The sequence below is a fragment of the Balaenoptera physalus genome, assembly GCF_965194825.1.
Source record: "Balaenoptera physalus genome assembly, chromosome: 7".
Taxonomy (NCBI): domain Eukaryota; kingdom Metazoa; phylum Chordata; class Mammalia; order Artiodactyla; family Balaenopteridae; genus Balaenoptera; species Balaenoptera physalus.
Window position 1 is genome coordinate 8573010 of NC_138886.1, and position 15843 is coordinate 8588852.

The 15843-nt window shown below is 55.3% G+C and overlaps 1 protein-coding gene across 29 annotated transcripts in view; it reads right to left on the minus strand.

The window, feature by feature from the left end:
* The window catches only part of RALGPS1 (Ral GEF with PH domain and SH3 binding motif 1), a 296025-nt gene that overhangs the window by 27230 nt on the left and 252952 nt on the right, over positions 1 to 15843 (minus strand). For 18 of the 29 annotated variants that reach the window (XM_082470079.1, XM_082470087.1, XM_082470075.1 and 15 more), the window contains one exon: positions 1128 to 1266. In XM_082470079.1, coding sequence (XP_082326205.1) covers positions 1128 to 1266 — 139 coding nt within the window. The other 11 variants (XM_082470081.1, XM_082470080.1, XM_082470078.1 and 8 more) reach the window with 3 other exon arrangements.

Genomic DNA, 15843 nt, shown 5'->3' on the forward strand with positions numbered 1-15843 from the left:
TCTCCCAGGATGACTATGAGGCTCAAGTGAGCGGATGGTGCTTGTGAGACATGGGGCCACACAAGCGAAGGGACTGTGTGACCCTGCGATCAGTATATCTGGTTCTGGAGTCACAAACCTGGTCCAAATCCTCGCTCCAGCCTTACTCACCACTGCAAGGTACTTTACCTGTCGAACCTCACCAGGCTTGTTCTTACAAGGTGTATCATATAGCGCCTACCTTGGAGGCCTGCAGGGGCTCAGTGAGAGAATGCTGGACAGGCACGTAGCAGAGCATCGAGCACAGAGCAAGCCCCGAACACTTGGAAGCAACCCTTTCTCCTCCAGCCTGTGAGTGACTCCAGGGCTGGTCTGGGCTGGTTGGGGCTTGTATCTTAATGGTGGAAGGAAGGAAGGAAGGAAGGAAGGAAGGACGGAAGGAAGGAAGGAAGGAAGGAAGGAAGGAAGGAAGGAAGGAAGGAAGGAAGGAAGGAAGGAAGGAAGGAAGGGAGGGAGGGAGGGAGGGAGGGAGGAAGGGAGGAGGGAAGGGAGGAGGGAAGAGGGGAGAGAGGGAGGAAGGGACCCAACTGCTCAGGATTCTGTGTCCGACACCCTGGGGACATGGGCATGGCAGTCCCGGCCACGCTGAGGACCATGCGTGTCCCCCAGCTGTCAGCCCCACACAGCTGGGTGAAACAGCGGCAGCTCACTGCTCTGCAGGCTTTCTGGCAAGCAGAGACTCTGAGCCCCAATACACAAGCACCATGAGACACCTAGTGCTCCCTGGATGACAGTCATGGTGTCCACTGGACTCTGGGGTTTTCCGCAAGGAGGCACTAACCGAGCTTGGGCAAACCTCCTGGAGTCCCTCCACTGTTTCCCTGCCCTTCCCCGCACACTTCCTCCCTTGGCTGCTGAGCCTGTGAAACCCCATCACCAGTTCGCAGGCTGTGCTGCCGTGGACACCCCCACTCTTCCTGAGCACGTGCCAGGCCTGAGGAGAGGGCACCAGCCCGGGATGCCAAGAGTGCCCGTCAGTGACTCCCAGACGGACGGGGCAGGGCCCGGTGGGCCAGCATTCCCAGCAGCCCTTCAGCGCACGCCCCACGCTCAGCCCAGTCTAGACCCGGGGAGCAGGGGGTGCTCACTCAGTCACCCACTTGTTGCCCAGGCTGTGGCTCTTCCTGTGTCTCGGAACTGGGGGCGTGGGGAGGCTGCCAGTCACAGATGCGTCAGGACAGGTGGGCCGCCGGCTGAACCTCGCAGAACTGGAGCCGCCGGTGGGGGCTGTGAACAGAGCAGACAGAGTGATGGTGGCGCTGTGGAGGCTCGGGGTGGGGGGGCCGGGTTTGGGGGAAGGCACCTGGCCCGGCTGTCATGGGGGACAAGGTTCTCCCAAGTCCCGTGGGCTTCCCCTCGCGAGACCCTGACCCCTCCCTCCCTGCTTCCAGGCTGACAACCGACCGTCAGGAGGGCCAGTGTCCTGCTCTGCGTGGTAGCCCCCTGACCGGGCAGCCCTGCTGCTCATATGGGGGAGAGTGCCGTGGACAGACGTGGGGTTGGACGCGGGGATCAGCATCCTGGCCTGTTTCCCTGTGGCGGGACTCTTCCATGGCCACCCAGCTGGGTGACAGAGCTGAGCCTTAACAGGGTGACTTCTGAGTCCAGGTCCAGGGCCCTTACCCTGTGCCCTTCCACGGCCACTTTCTGTTCTCAACCACACAACTGACGAAAAGGGATGTGTGGAGGGCTTATTGGGGAGCAGCGGATTTAATGAGAGGGAGCACAGCTAGGTAGGCAGGGGTTCAGATCCCTGGCCTGTCAGCTATTGCCTGGGTGACCTTGGATGGGTTACTTACTCCCGGAGCCTCAGTTTCCTCATCTGAAAGGTGGGGATAATTCACTCACCTGGCAGGTGGTTGGGAGGGGTCATGAAGTAATGTGTGCAGAGTTAGCGTTCACTCTGGTTTTATTATGATAATATTACCTCGTCCTCCTCAGCCCCAGTCATGGGGCCGACAGGAGGTCATCAGAGCCAGGGGGCCGGGGCCACAAACCCCACTGAGCCGCATATGCAGAGATGGAGGCAGAATCCTTCATGCTGGCCATGTCCACAGCTATGTATTGTGGGGTGTGGTCTGGACCACTGTGGTACTCTTTAGTTTCTGTGGCTTGGGAAGGGAGGTGATTAAGGTGTTACGAAGACGGGTTCTTGGACTCTAATCAATAGAAACTGATAAGAGGTCAGACGAGGAATTCAGACAAGGCTTTATTCGGACTCATGCTCACAGGGGAGCAAAAACAAGTAACAGGTTCCCTTGCTCACTCCCTGAAGGGGGGCGAGCTGGTTCCTTTCGTGGGGTCAGGGCAGGGGCGGATGGGTGGGTCAGGCTGGAGGGGTGGCTTAGGTGGTGTGCCCACCCCTTGGGGGTGCTGTGTGCAGGATCACGTGTAGTACCCTGCTCAGAAGTGGCAGTTGGGTTTTGGCCTTTTTGTAACTTATTGTTCATAATTTGTCCCAACTGCAAGTGCCCGCAGTTATTTTTAGTCCCTTATAGTTTCTCTGTATCTGTTGCTGGAGGAGACGTTTGTCCAGGTGCAAGCCCTGCAGCAAAGGGCCCCAGGTCCCAGCCTGTCTCAAAGGGAGGTGACCCCAGATGCCAGCCTAGCCTTAGCTACCTGGGCCAGACACCGGAAGTGGGGGCCAGGGTTTCCACCAAGGGGCTGGGCCACTTCCTGCGGAGCGCATCAAACACCCTGCAAACCAAGGGGCTGCTGCCTGGCCGTGCTGGGGAACGTCCTGGAGGGCCTATGAGGCCCGAGGTCCATCCAGGGCTCCAGATCCTCCGCCTCAAGAAGCTGCAGATCCACAAGTGACCTAAGGGTTCCCATGTCCTCCAGCATGCTTGGTTCATTCTTATTTTAGTGTCCAAAACAATGACCCCTGTCCCCAGCCTGTCCACTGCGGAAAGTCTAGCTCCCTTCTGGCACTTCGGAGGGTTCACAAGGCAAGGAACTCACATCATCTTAAGCTCTGAATTCCTGCTCGCAGCTGTCATCCCCCTCCCTGCACCCCCTCCACGCCGCACTCCCCACCCCCGACATCTTCTCCTTCACTTCCCCAAGTTCCCGCCGCCAAACCCTTACTAGGTCTCCACTGTTCCGTTCAACAGCTATTCCCCAGGGGTCTCCTCCCTCCTTCAGCCCCCTGCACAACTCTTAGACACCCTCCCCTCCAAAGGATGCCACTCTCCTGCCATGAGAAAACTGTGCTTGTCAAGTTTGATCTTCCTCGCGTCTGGCTCTGCAATTGCCACGTACACCTCCGTCCACGCCAGCCTACCTGCCAGGCCTGGGGAGCCGGGACCACCTCCCAGCCCTACTGTTCCCTCTGAGAAGTCACCCCCCCACTTTCCCCTTCTCCCCACTCAGGCCCCTTCCCCAGCCTATGCACACACTCTAGTCTCTCATCTTCCGTGAAAAGGTGTCCCGGCCCCGGCTCTCCTCCCAACCAGCCACGCTTCCTCAGACAGAGGCCTGCTCCTACTTACTCCGCTGCCGCCCCCTCACTCACTCCTCAAGTCGCTGAATCTGGTTTTCATTCCTGATGACATTCCCATTGACCTCCTTTTGGCCTAATCGTTGAACACTCATCGGCCTCCTCACCAGCACCCTTGGTGTCTGAGGCTAGCGATCGCTCGTCGCAAGGCTCTACTTCCTGGGCGTCTGTGACATCACACGCTCCTGCTTCTCCCTGTACTTCTTCAGTCGCTGTCACTCTGCCTCCTCCACAGGCTCCTTATCCTCCAGCAGCTGGTGTTGTCTACACAGGCCTCCCTCTTTGGCTCCTGGTTTTGATTTGATTTTAACTCAGCAGATCGGCTGATGACACAAATCTTTACTGCCTTCCTCTTTTCTGAACCTGAGACCTACATATCCATCCGTTGGCATGACATCTCCATCTGAACTTTCCTAAGATACCACAAGTTCAGCCAGGGTTGAACCTGGACCCTCCTCCTGTATTTCCAGCCTCGGCTGGAGGCCCTGCTGGCCACCCAGTCACCTGGCTTGGAAGGAGGGGTCGTCTTGGCTTCTTCCAGACGGTGACTTGCTTTGCTCTTCTCACTTGCTGTACACGATCACCAAGGCCCCTAGGTTTTGTACACCCCCTCCCTGCCCATCTCTCTTGTCACCGACTGGTCTGGGTCCCCACACTTTATCTTCTTCCTGCAACCAGTCTAATCTTCTCAAATCCAACCACCATACAGATTCATAAGTGTTTGATAAATGGAAAGAGGACCATGTCATTTCCTTGCTTGAAACTGTCAGGGGCATGGTGCTCTATCCCTGCCATACCTGGTCATTTCAGCTCACCTTACAATCCTGATGGAAGAATAAAGGGACAAAGTAGCCAAGACAAATCCTAAGAAGAACAGTACAGGAGGGGGCTTCCCTGGTGGCACAGTGGTTGAGAGTTTGCCTGCCAATGCAGGGGACACAGGTTCGAGCCCTGGTCTGGGAGGATCCCACATGCCGCGGAGCAACTGGGCCCGTGAGCCACAACTACTGAGCCTGCATGTCTGGAGTCTGCTCCGCAACAAGAGAGGCTGCGATAGTGAGAGGCCCGCGCACCGCGATGAAGAGTGGCCCCCGCTTGCCACAACTAGAGAAAGCCCTCTCACAGAAACGAAGACCCAACACAGCCAAAAATAAATAAATTAAAAAAAAAAAAAGACTTGTAATGACGTAAAAAAAAAAAAAAAAAAGAATAGTACAGGACTTGCCCTACCTGATATCAGACCAGAACACAAAACAATAGTAATTCAAACAGTCTGGAGTTGGGGCATGGGCAGAGAACTGTTCAGTGAATCAGAAGTGAGAACCCGGACTTGCTTCATGGTGGTGGTGGCATTACAATTCAGAGGGTAGGGAGGCTCTTTTCAGTACATGGGGCTAGAACCACTGGGTTCCACATGGAAAAAGATGAAATTAGAGTCCTCCTACCTTATATTATACAAGTGGATTAATGCCATAAATGTGAAAAGCAAAAATGCAAAACTACTGGGAAAAAACAGACAATCCTTATGACCTAGGGGGAAAGGAAAGAAACAAAAGGCATAAACCCTAAAGGAAAAGAAATGAATAAATTTGACTGCATTTAAAATTAAACATTTCTGCACCAAAACAAAGAAACAAATAGATAAAAGACAGCAAAAGCAATGTTAAAAGGCAAGTTGTAGTCTGGGAGAAGGTATCTGTCACCCACATCACCAGCAAAGGGTTCATGTTCAGATTTATAGAGAACTTCAAATACCAGTAAGAAAGAGACAAACCCACACCCCCAGAAAACTGGCACAGGAGACAAACGGGGAAATTCACAAAAGAGGAAATGACCCCAATGACCAATAACTATAGGGAAAGATGCCTTAACCTCACTGGTAATAATGGGAATGCAAATTATAGTAAAAACGAGGTACATTTTCACCTCATTAGACTGTACAGAAATAATTAGCGTGACAATATCAAGTGTTGGCTAGGTGTGGAGAGACAGGAATGCTAGTATGGGGCTCATTTGAGTGTCAAATATTTGGGAAGCAATTAGCAATGCTGAGTAAAGGTGAAGATGCCATGCCTTCACGGCATCACTGTGACCCTGGGATTCCAATTCTGGGTGTCTGCCCTCAGGAAACTCTTGCATACGTGCACAAGGGGACACGTTTACAATGATGTTCAATGTGGAAACAGCCTGCATGCCCCTCGGTAGGGAAATGGAGAAGTGAGCTGTGGTCTATTCATTCAACAAATTCTACAGAGCAGGAAAAAATGAAGAAACTGGATCTACAGGTGTAAGTATGGCTACTGATCCATTCATCACAGAAGCATATGCTAAGTAGGAAGAGCAAGTTGCAAAAGAATGTTTATGTGGATGGCATGATGCCATTTATGTAAAATTTTACAAACATACCAAAAAATGGTATATATGTTTGTATATAGGTATACCTGTAGTAAAACACAAAAATTTACACAGGATAATCAGAACAGTAGATACCTCCATAGGGAAGAAAGGGAAAGGATGGGGTGAGAGGGACTTCTGCTCTATCTGTAATTAATTAAGAAAATATGGCAAAATGTTAACTTCTGTTAAACATGGGTGGGAGGTACAATGGGTATTCTCTATGTACGTTTCGTCATTTAAAATGAGCATACTTGAAACATGAGTGGACACCCCTTCCACGCCAGGCACCGTGCTAAGGGGCTGTGTTGGACTCCAGATCCGTCCTTCTCCACCCTGTGCCATGAACTGGGGGCTGCACTACGGGGCCTAGGTCAGTGGGCTTCCGTCTGGCTCCTGGTCAGCTCAGAGTGATGGGGAGCCCGGGCCAGAGACGGGGGAAGGGAGGACAGCGAGGCTGGGGCACCGCTTCCTGCAGCTCTCTCCTGCGGTCACCCCTGAGAGGTGCGGTCTCCAGGCCCCCTCTGCTCTGGTTTTGGTAACCGCTGCTTCCCTGCACCCTTGCAGGCCTAGGGGCGGTTACAGTGCCCCACTGTTTCTAGCCGGGGGTGCTGGGCTGTGCCTTGCGCTTCCCGACACCCTCGTTCTGACACTCTCCTCCGATCACCCCATTTGAGTGTCATCTGTGTCTGCCACAGCCCTGCAGTGCCTTCACATTTAACCCACACAACACCCCCTGAGGCCTGTTATTAGCCTTGGTTCACAAATGGGGAAGCAGAAGCTCAGGACGTCAAGCCTCAAGGACAGGGGGCTGGTTGTCGTGGAATCCGGTTCAAGTCTAGGCCTTGTAGAATGCACAGAGGGGGCACCTGGGACCACCTGCCCAGCATCTTTGCCAGAAATCGCCCCTCCCCCGATGGGGGTCACAGGAGAGCCAACCCCAGACCAGCGCCACTGTGGCCTTGCCCCTGACCCCGGCTTGGGGGAGACACCTTCCCCAGGATTTTCAGATTTGGGCCAGAAATATGTCTGAGGACAATCTCTCTTTGGGATGAGAAATAAAACCCAGACACGGTCGATGGCCATGTTTCCCTGCCTGTGGAGGAGCAGGCGGGTCTACGGTGAGAGAGGCTCACGGTTAAGGCAAAAAGCGAGGTGGAAGGGAGTCCCAGTGCCCCCCCTGACCTTCCCTGGCCTGGCTGCTCAGCCCTCCCAGCCAGAGTCTGTCTCTGTTGTTTGCAGCCCAAAGAACCTTCTCAAGGAGGCCCCACCACATCACACTGCCTCTCAGCCAGGTGGCAGGAGAGGGTGCTACCAAAGCAGCTCCAGGTCTTTGCTCAAAACCCATCAACCTCCTCTGTTAGCAGGAGTGTCCTTGCTCAAAACTTGCCAACCCCCCCAACTCTAGCAGCAGTGAACATAAATCTTTAAGTTAAAGGGTCCAGAGATGACAAATGAAGCTACACACACACACACACACACACACACACACACACACACACAAAGAAAAAAACCACATGGAACCAGCTGGGACCAAGATGGCACGAATCTGACTTCCAACAGACCCTGAGTCTCATTATATGTTGATCTGACTTCATTAGCACATTAAATGATACATCTACTGGTGGCCGGGACTGGACATTAAGGACCAAAGAAGGATAAAAAGGGGGTGGCACCCCACTCCCTCGAAAAAGCCCCGTCCCTTCCCCGGCGGACTAATGCGTCCTCCTCCCCATCATTGGCCTCACTCCTCCTCCTTTTGTCTTTACTTAAAATTAATTGATCTGTGAATTTAGTTCCTGCTTCTCCGTTCTTTGGCCACTGAATAAAGCTTGTGCTGTGTTGATCTCAGCTTCTGTTTCGTCATCTGCCTATTGGGACCCAGATGGAAAAAATAACCCTCCTTGGCTGAGACAGAGAGCTCAGGCTAAGGCTCGAGCAGGGTCCACACGACGTAATTCGGTAACAAGAGGGGGTGCTGTCTGAGGTACCAATTCCAGCCTGCATATGGCATCTCAAGAACGGGGCTCTGACAGACCAACCCATAATAATGAAGTCAGAGAGTCGTGGCCTGGACTTCACCAACCCTGGGAGGGTCCATGGGAGCCAGTGAGGACTGTGGCTAAGCTTCGTGTATGTGTGCATTTTCCTGTGAGGGCTTCCACGCCGCCATCAGCTTCTTCGAGGTTGTCATTCTTAACCAGGGCATGTTTGTATCAGAAGCATCTGGAGGGTGTGTGAGAAATGGAGTTTTTTTGGCCCATTCCAGGAGGGTCTGATTCTGCTGGCCTGGGGGGGTTTGGGGGCGCTGATCTCCAGGTGATTCTGACGGCACCCGGTGAAGAACTTCTGCTCAAAGCGATGGAATGAAAGCAAGTTCTGTCCCACGTGAAACATCTCGTGTAGCTGCTGCAGGGAGGAAAGGCAAGCATGGAAGCATCCGGCTTTGTTTCTGTTTGGCACATACTGCTCAATAAATGTATCCATGCGGAGGGTGGAATGCGCCTTGTTTGTCAGCTGCATGTACGTGGGATTACAGTCTCACTGCCTGAGTCACTCTGGCTCCCACCCCAGGTTCAGAAATTATTTGATAAAGGTCAAATCGCCTGGCTCCTCCTCATGGTTTGAACTGGTGGTAGTATTAAGAATGGTGATAATTGAATGCTAAGGGCCTGGCCCCGTGCTGTGGGTGGGTACTCCGAGGAGGCCTGATCTGCAGGTAAGAGAGCCAGGGCTTCTATCTCTACCACGCGCAGGACCTGGGCCCAGGGCTACACCACTCTGCTGGTGGTGGCGAGTGGGGGCCACGTGGCGGGGGAGGAGCTCTAGCAGTTCAAAGGTCAGGCATTAGTGGAAACCTGAGGAAGGAGGAACACAGTGACACACTTGAGGTGATCTGATAAGCAGGAGGCACTTCCTGAAGGCAACATGTGATGGATAAGGTCCAATTGCTACTCCCGGGGAAGGGAAGGTGAAGGAGACTGACGTCTATTATGCAGCAACTGTGTGCCAGGCTTGTGTAAACACTTCAGTGTCTGAATTCAATGACTCCTGTGCCGTTGATACTTTGACTATCCTCGTGTCCTCGTGTCGGAGGCACACCAGGTCACGTGGCAGAGGGGTGCTGGGTTTGCTCCTTTAACCGGCCGTGTGTGCAGTGAGAGTCGTACGCTCTGAGGCTCTTCTGGGAACTTCCTCAGCCTCTGCTCACTCCTGATCCACTCCCTTCCCCACCTGTCTCCGGTGGTTCCTGCATCCTGGCTCTGACCCCCAGTTCTGGCTCTCCCAAGCCTCCGGACTCGCCCTTGGTTTCTTCCACTCAGCTCCTGACTCTCCCTCCAGGCTGAGGCCCAGATCCGCCCCCCCCCTTCTCCCTGCTTTGGACGGGAGGCATGCCTGGCCTCAGATGCCCCTCAACCCAGCTGAGGGAAGGGTTGGGGGTTGGGGGGCGGCGCAAGCAGAAGAGGCTGTGATCTTCCGAGGCCCAGGGTCCAGGCTGAGGCGCTCAGAGTGCCCTGGGTCTCAGACACTCCCATCCCTGCACTGCGGACCAACAGCCCGGGGTTTGACGCTGAAGCAGAAGAATTTCCATTCAGCTGGGACCTAGGGATGGAGGTGGCCTCTCTGACCGTAAGTAACACTCTGCTACTGAAAGGCCTCACGTTCCTGCCCCACCAAGGCCTGGTGGGGGGGGGGCACCACGTGACAGCACCAGGGACACGTGTCTTCTGGGACTGGTTCTGAGCGGGTGGCTGGCAAGTTTGTTTTTCCCTGTCCTCGGGGCGGGGGCAGGGGCGGTGAAAATGAGCCTGGCTCTGGCCTGGCTTAGCAGAGTGTGGTCCCCACTGCCCAGCCCGATATGGCACGGACAGCTGGAAAAACTGACCACGCGGCTTGACTATCTCAGAAGATTGCTCTATTTTTCCTCTGCAAAATTTTTCCATGAATAATCTTTAAGTGGCTGTTTAGCAGTTTTATTGGAACATATGAGAACTGACAGTCACTGGGGAACGAGATATCATGAAAGAAATCTGGTTTTCATTACATTTCTCTCAAGAAACTGACATGCTGCCCAACAGACCACTCATTGACTGGAAGAGAAAAGAGCACAGGGCCCTCTAACAATGGCTTTGGAGTGGACAGGATTAAGGATGATGAATGGCGACAGCAAAGAACATGGAATCCAGAGGCAGACAGGCCTGGGCTCCCACTGGTATCCGCCACCTCCCGGCTGAGTGACCTTGGGCGAGTCACTCATACCTCTGAGCCCGAATTCTGCATCTGCAAGACGGGGGCAGTGGTCTGGCCCGGCAGGTTCCCTGTGAGGAGGAAACGACACAGCAGCCTCCCGCCTTCCTCAACAACACCCGGGCCAGGTGCGGTACGGCCACTCTGAATTAGAGAGCTGACGTTCTGCCTTCATGCAGTCACAGTCAAGTGGGGACACAGACAAACAACCAGATAATTACACCCGGGAAAGACACATGCTTGGATAGGAAAAAAATAAATAAATACGGTGACAGCAAGAACTATCAATACATCAATCGAATAACTACCACGACCATCATGGTGGCGGTGTTGGTGATGGCTGACATTCATCGAGCACCTAAAAGGTGCCAGATGCTGTGCTCAGTGTTCTGTACACAGGATCTGATGTAAGCTTCACAGTAACGCTGCCTTGCAGGCCCTATCGGCATCTCAACAGTGTGGGACCTGTGGTCGGAAGGGTCGGGCGAGGGGCTGGTGAGCAGTGGAGCCATGATCAGGGCACCTGAGAACACAGGAAGGTCAGAGAGGACCCAGAGGGTCTGACCTCCAGACTGGCGCAGGAGTTCCAGCAGGGGCGGCCGTACAGACAGAAGGCGCAGCGTGAGCAAAGCCCCCACGACGACAGACACAGGACCTACTCGAGAAACTGCAGAGAGCCGGCCAGGCTGAAGAGCTGGGGGTGGCGAGTGTGTGTGTGTGTGTGTGTGTGTGTGTGTGTGTGTGTGTGTGTGTGTGTGTGTCTGGGGGGGCCCAGAGGGGCCTGGAGCTCAATGAGGGGAAGGCATGGAGATTTTTAGGGCTGGGGGTGGCGAGTGTGTGTGTGTGTGTGTGTGTGTGTGTGTGTGTGTGTGTGTCTGGGGGGGCCCAGAGGGGCCTGGAGCTCAATGAGGGGAAGGCATGGAGATTTTTAGGAGAGGGGGTGATATGCTCAGATTTGTACCCTAGAAATCTCACTCTGGTCAAGACCACAGGCTGGGAAGGAGAGATGTGAGCCACAGGTGTCTAGGAGGTGGACCAGCTGCGTGGCATGAGGGGTACTCGGGGGTAACCATCAGTGGAGGCTGGTGCTATTCACCAAGGAGGGAGCAGGCTGGGGGTGCCGATGAGAAGCTCAGTTTGGGATTGATGTCCGCGGGCCACTGGGTAGATGGGTGCGGTGCTCGGGAGATGTGGCAGCTGGGGACAGGTGTGCAGGACTTGTCAGCACAGGGGTGTGTGGAGCCCCGGGAGTGGGCAAGACATCCAGGCTGTAAGTTCAGTGGGAAGGGGGAAGGCCTGGGACAGAAGGCGGGAAACCAGTGTTTGTGGGAGGAGAAGAGAAAGGCTAAGAAGGAACGTGTGTGAAACCAGGATCAACAGAACAGATATTTGAGAAAACGATCATTTTAAATTCACAAAGAAAGTGATCTTGTGCTTCGTTCATAATTCTAAAGGAAGACGGCTCAGAAGTGTTGCACGATTCTGACTTCAGCAGCCCCTGGTCTCAGCTGTCATGTCCTCCTCTCAGAGGCGGCCTTGGCCAGCCCGCCAGCACCAGGACCCTGCCAGGAGCCAGGGGCCTCTTCTACCCACCAGCGTGGACCACAGCAGACAAGCCCAAAGCGCCCCGGAAACGACCTCCTGTTCATCCTGTACGTTTCTCTTGGGAGGGAAAGAACTGCTGGTCTTCTCCCACCCTCAGGGGTTAAATTAGACACGGGCGAGGGCTTTCATTGAGATGCAGGGCCCAGTGCTTCACAGAATTCAGGTCCCTGAGTTCTCACAAAGAGGGCGGCAACCCCATCCTCCTGGGCACGTGTGGCCTGTGCCTGGCCTTCTCAGCGCCCATCCATCTGAAGCTAAGCAATTGTGTGTGATTTCCCGCTGACCGTCCATCCCCGCCCCTGCCCCGACACCAGCCCCGGGAGGAAGGGACCATGTCCCCAGTGCCCAGTGCAGGACTGGGCGAGCAGCCGGAGCACCAGCCGAGTGTGCCGAATGGCCCAGCGCCATGCCCACGGCTGCAGAGAAGCCGGCTCTGCGGAGGGGGACACGTGGCCGGGATAGGGAGCCTCGTTCCCATGGGTTCCAGCGGCATCGGAGCGGCCCTGTCCGGGGTCAGCACTGCCCGATTTAAGCAGCCTGGCAGCCCTGCTGCCGCTCTTGGGGCTGTGCTCCAAGTCTCACACATTCGAAATTAATGGGAGGCAGCTGTGTCAGAGGGAAACGACTCAATCTGGAATCACAAGACTTGCATTCCAGTCCAGCCTCGGCCTGGGCTGAGCTGGGAGCCCGTGGTCCAGTCTGCTCAGGCTCCGAGCCTCCGCATCGTCCCTGGAGACCAGGATGACAACTGGCACGATCTGGAGCCATCGAGCACCGCCCTGAGCGTCTGGGGCGCAGCGCCCACTTTCGCCCGATTCCAAGGGCTTCTGCGTCGTTTGGTTTCTCTCCTGCGTGGGCTAAGAGCCTTGTTCTCAGGCCGGGGCCCTCCCTGGGTCTGCCAGAGCCCTGCGGCCCTCTGGGGCCCGGGGGCCCCTCTACACAGAAAGTTTGTTTGTGTTGAAAGCCTTCTCTGGCCAGGTTTCATGGCGGAGCCTGGGAGCCCGTGACTTTCACATTCACACGCGTTCTTTGTTTCTCATACACGTAGCTCTTACGGGTCCTTACTGTGAGCCAGGCTCTATCTCACACTCACTCAGTTTGCTCCAGTTCATTTCCTTCTGAAAAACGGCATCCGATCACTCTTCAACTGTGGTGAGGCCCAGACGCTTTCTCCTCAGAGCCAGAGGTCCAGATTCCCAGACCGCAGCAGGCAGCAGGTTCAAGTCTTGGTTCCTCTGCTTGACCTTGACGCTAACAGGCTACTAAGACAGGAGACTCCAAGGACAAAGTAGATGTGAACTCCAGGGGGAACTGGCTCCCTGGCTCTTGAGCCCCTCACTAGGAGCCCCTACCTACTCTGAGAATATAAGAGGGTAGAGAGGGGGGTCCTCGTCCCTCACTCGTGGGGGGCTCTCTCACTCTCGTTGACCACGGTGAGGGGTCTCCAGGCCACTTGAGGAGCTTGCTCTATGTCCCCCGGCAGCTGGGAAACCCAGGGCACTCCCAGTGCCTCCCTCAGGCCTGGAGCCCACATGGCTGCAGCCAGAGGACAGCGGTGGCCACACTAGGGTTAGCTGTGCTCACAGGTCCATCGGTACCAGGACAGGTACGGCCTCCATGGACCAAGGTGGCCCCTGTGAGGAGAGCTGGCGTGGAGCTGAAGGCTTGAGGGGACCCCAAGCAGCAAGAAGCTGGCGGCGGGCACAGCCTGAGGGGCCATGCAGTGGCCCCTGGAATAAATCTGCATCTGCCTGGGCCAAGGGACCGGTGGAATCTCTGCAGAACCCATGAAAGTGCCGTGAGAGGAAGAAGCACCTAGAGTCGGCACTGTGCCCACACCGTTCTTGGCACCCGGACCCTGCAGTTAGCCAGCCGAGGAAGGTGGAGACCCTGCAGTTAGCCAGCCGAGGAAGGTGGAGAAACGCCCAGGGAGGGAGAGCGGCCAACATCCCTGCTCTCTTGTCACAGGTAGTCAGGCCCCAACTGGGGCGAGGGAAGGAGAGTTAATGCCAAAGCAGGTTTGGAGTTCTACTCTTACATGGAACCAGACTTCTAAGGACCACGTTGGGATAGCCTGCGACTCCAAGTGTCTGTGGGAAAGTCACAGATGTGCCAAAGTTGTCACCAGAGGCAGGGTGCTTCCTGCCCTGCACAGATGATGGGGACAGAGCCCAGAGCACTCTGGGGCCCTCAGGTGCATCCTGCTTCTTCCACGTGTTGGGTACAGGTGACAACCAGTCCAGACCCCTGGGCTCAGCAACTGGCTCTGCCCCTTCCTCCAGGCATAAGATGGGGGGTGAGGGCGTGCACCCCAGCACCTTCACCTATAGGATGGGGATGATATTGCACACACACACACACACACACACACCCACAGGCAGGGTAGGTGTGAGGCTCACCAAGCGAGTGCATGGGATGGGCTTAGAACAGTGCCTGGCAGAGAGTATACCCTCAGTACGTGTTAGCTGCCACTACTATTACGATTATTATTATTATCTTTGCACCCCTGTTTCCCTACCATGAACCAACTGGAGAGGTCTACCTGCCCTCTCCTTGGGCCTGGCAGGCCTTTGTGGACTGCCTTGACCTACAGGGTGTGGCAAAAGCAAGGCTATGTGACTTCCCAGGTGGGTCACACAGATGCCATGATGCTTTGGGGACATCCGCTTTCGGGGAGCAATGCCATGCAAGAGTTATGAGACTGCCATGCGGCAGGGGAGCCCAGGTCACATGGGAGGCCACATGTACGTTCGTGTTCTGCCCCAGATAACAGCCAGCACCACGCATGTCCAGATGGTTCCAGCCCCCAGCACCAAGTCCCTCTCAGCCTTCAAGTCTTTCCAACTGAGACCCCAGATATCATGGAGCAGAATTTGGACAGGCTGTTTCCTGTCCAGATTCCTGACCTGCAAATCTATGCATAGAATAAACTGGTTGCTTTGTGCTGCTAGGTCCTGGGCTGGCAGGTTATGCGGCCGTGGTACCTGGCGCGGCTGGTGAGTGGTGAGCTGGAGCTGAGGTGAGGGCACTCTGGCCCCCCATCCGGTGCTCTGTCGGCTGTGTCACGCTGTCCCTCCATCCAGTCAGCATCAGAGCCTGCCTGCGAGGGCCAGGAGCTAACATTCCTGAGTGGTAAGCGCGTGCCAGGCACTATCTAAGGGCTTTTCCGGCCCAGCCTCAGCCCTGTGAAGTAAGCCTACATGAAGTATTTATTCCTATTCCCATTTCACCAGTAAGAAAACCGAGGCTCAGCGGGACTACGCCAATTGCCCAAGGTCCCAGAGCTAGGAAGTACAGGAGCCAGACCTTGCACTCAGGTCCACCTGACTCCAAAGCGGGGCTTTTACCCGCTGGGCCATAGAACAAGGAAGATGGAAAGGTGTGTCGGAGAGCAGTCCTGAAGGAAACTTGCCGCCCAGGGTGAGATTTTCCATGGACTTGCTTTGCTGCCAAGGAATCTTCAGAGAAAACCTGTCAGTTGGTTCAGCCACGTGGAGGTGGGGCTCCCGAGATCTGGAAATGTCTTCACCGGTTCCAAGGCACACACAAACATCGTTTGCCCTCTCTTGGGGTCAACGTTCTTTATGATTTTTGCTCTCCAGGAAAATATTAGTTCATTTATATAAACTAAACATTACATATGGCGGGGGGGAATGGAAGACGTGGCATTCCTGGCCTTTTTTCTCCCCAGACCAGAAACTGAGAAGGTTTCTCCACTTCCTTTCTCACAGTCTGTCCATCTGTCGGTGCAGAGCTGCTGGCACAGCTGCTCCCCAGGGGTGGAGAGTGGGGTGCAGGAGCATCGCAGTGACGGAGGACGCAGCTGCAGCTTGGGGACCACCTCGACACCAACTGAGGCCCCGGAGACCCAAGCCCAGGGCTGCTCCTGATGCAGGGCCAGCATTTTCCCTGCGGAGCCAGCGAGCTGGCGGGGCAAACGGGCGCAGCTGCAGAGAGGGGTCAGGGAGCTCCTGCTGGCCTCCTGGGGCTCCTGTGCCCCCCCGTCCCCTCACACCTTCAGATGCCTGCCTCCCCCACTGAGGGGTGAATGGAGCCCA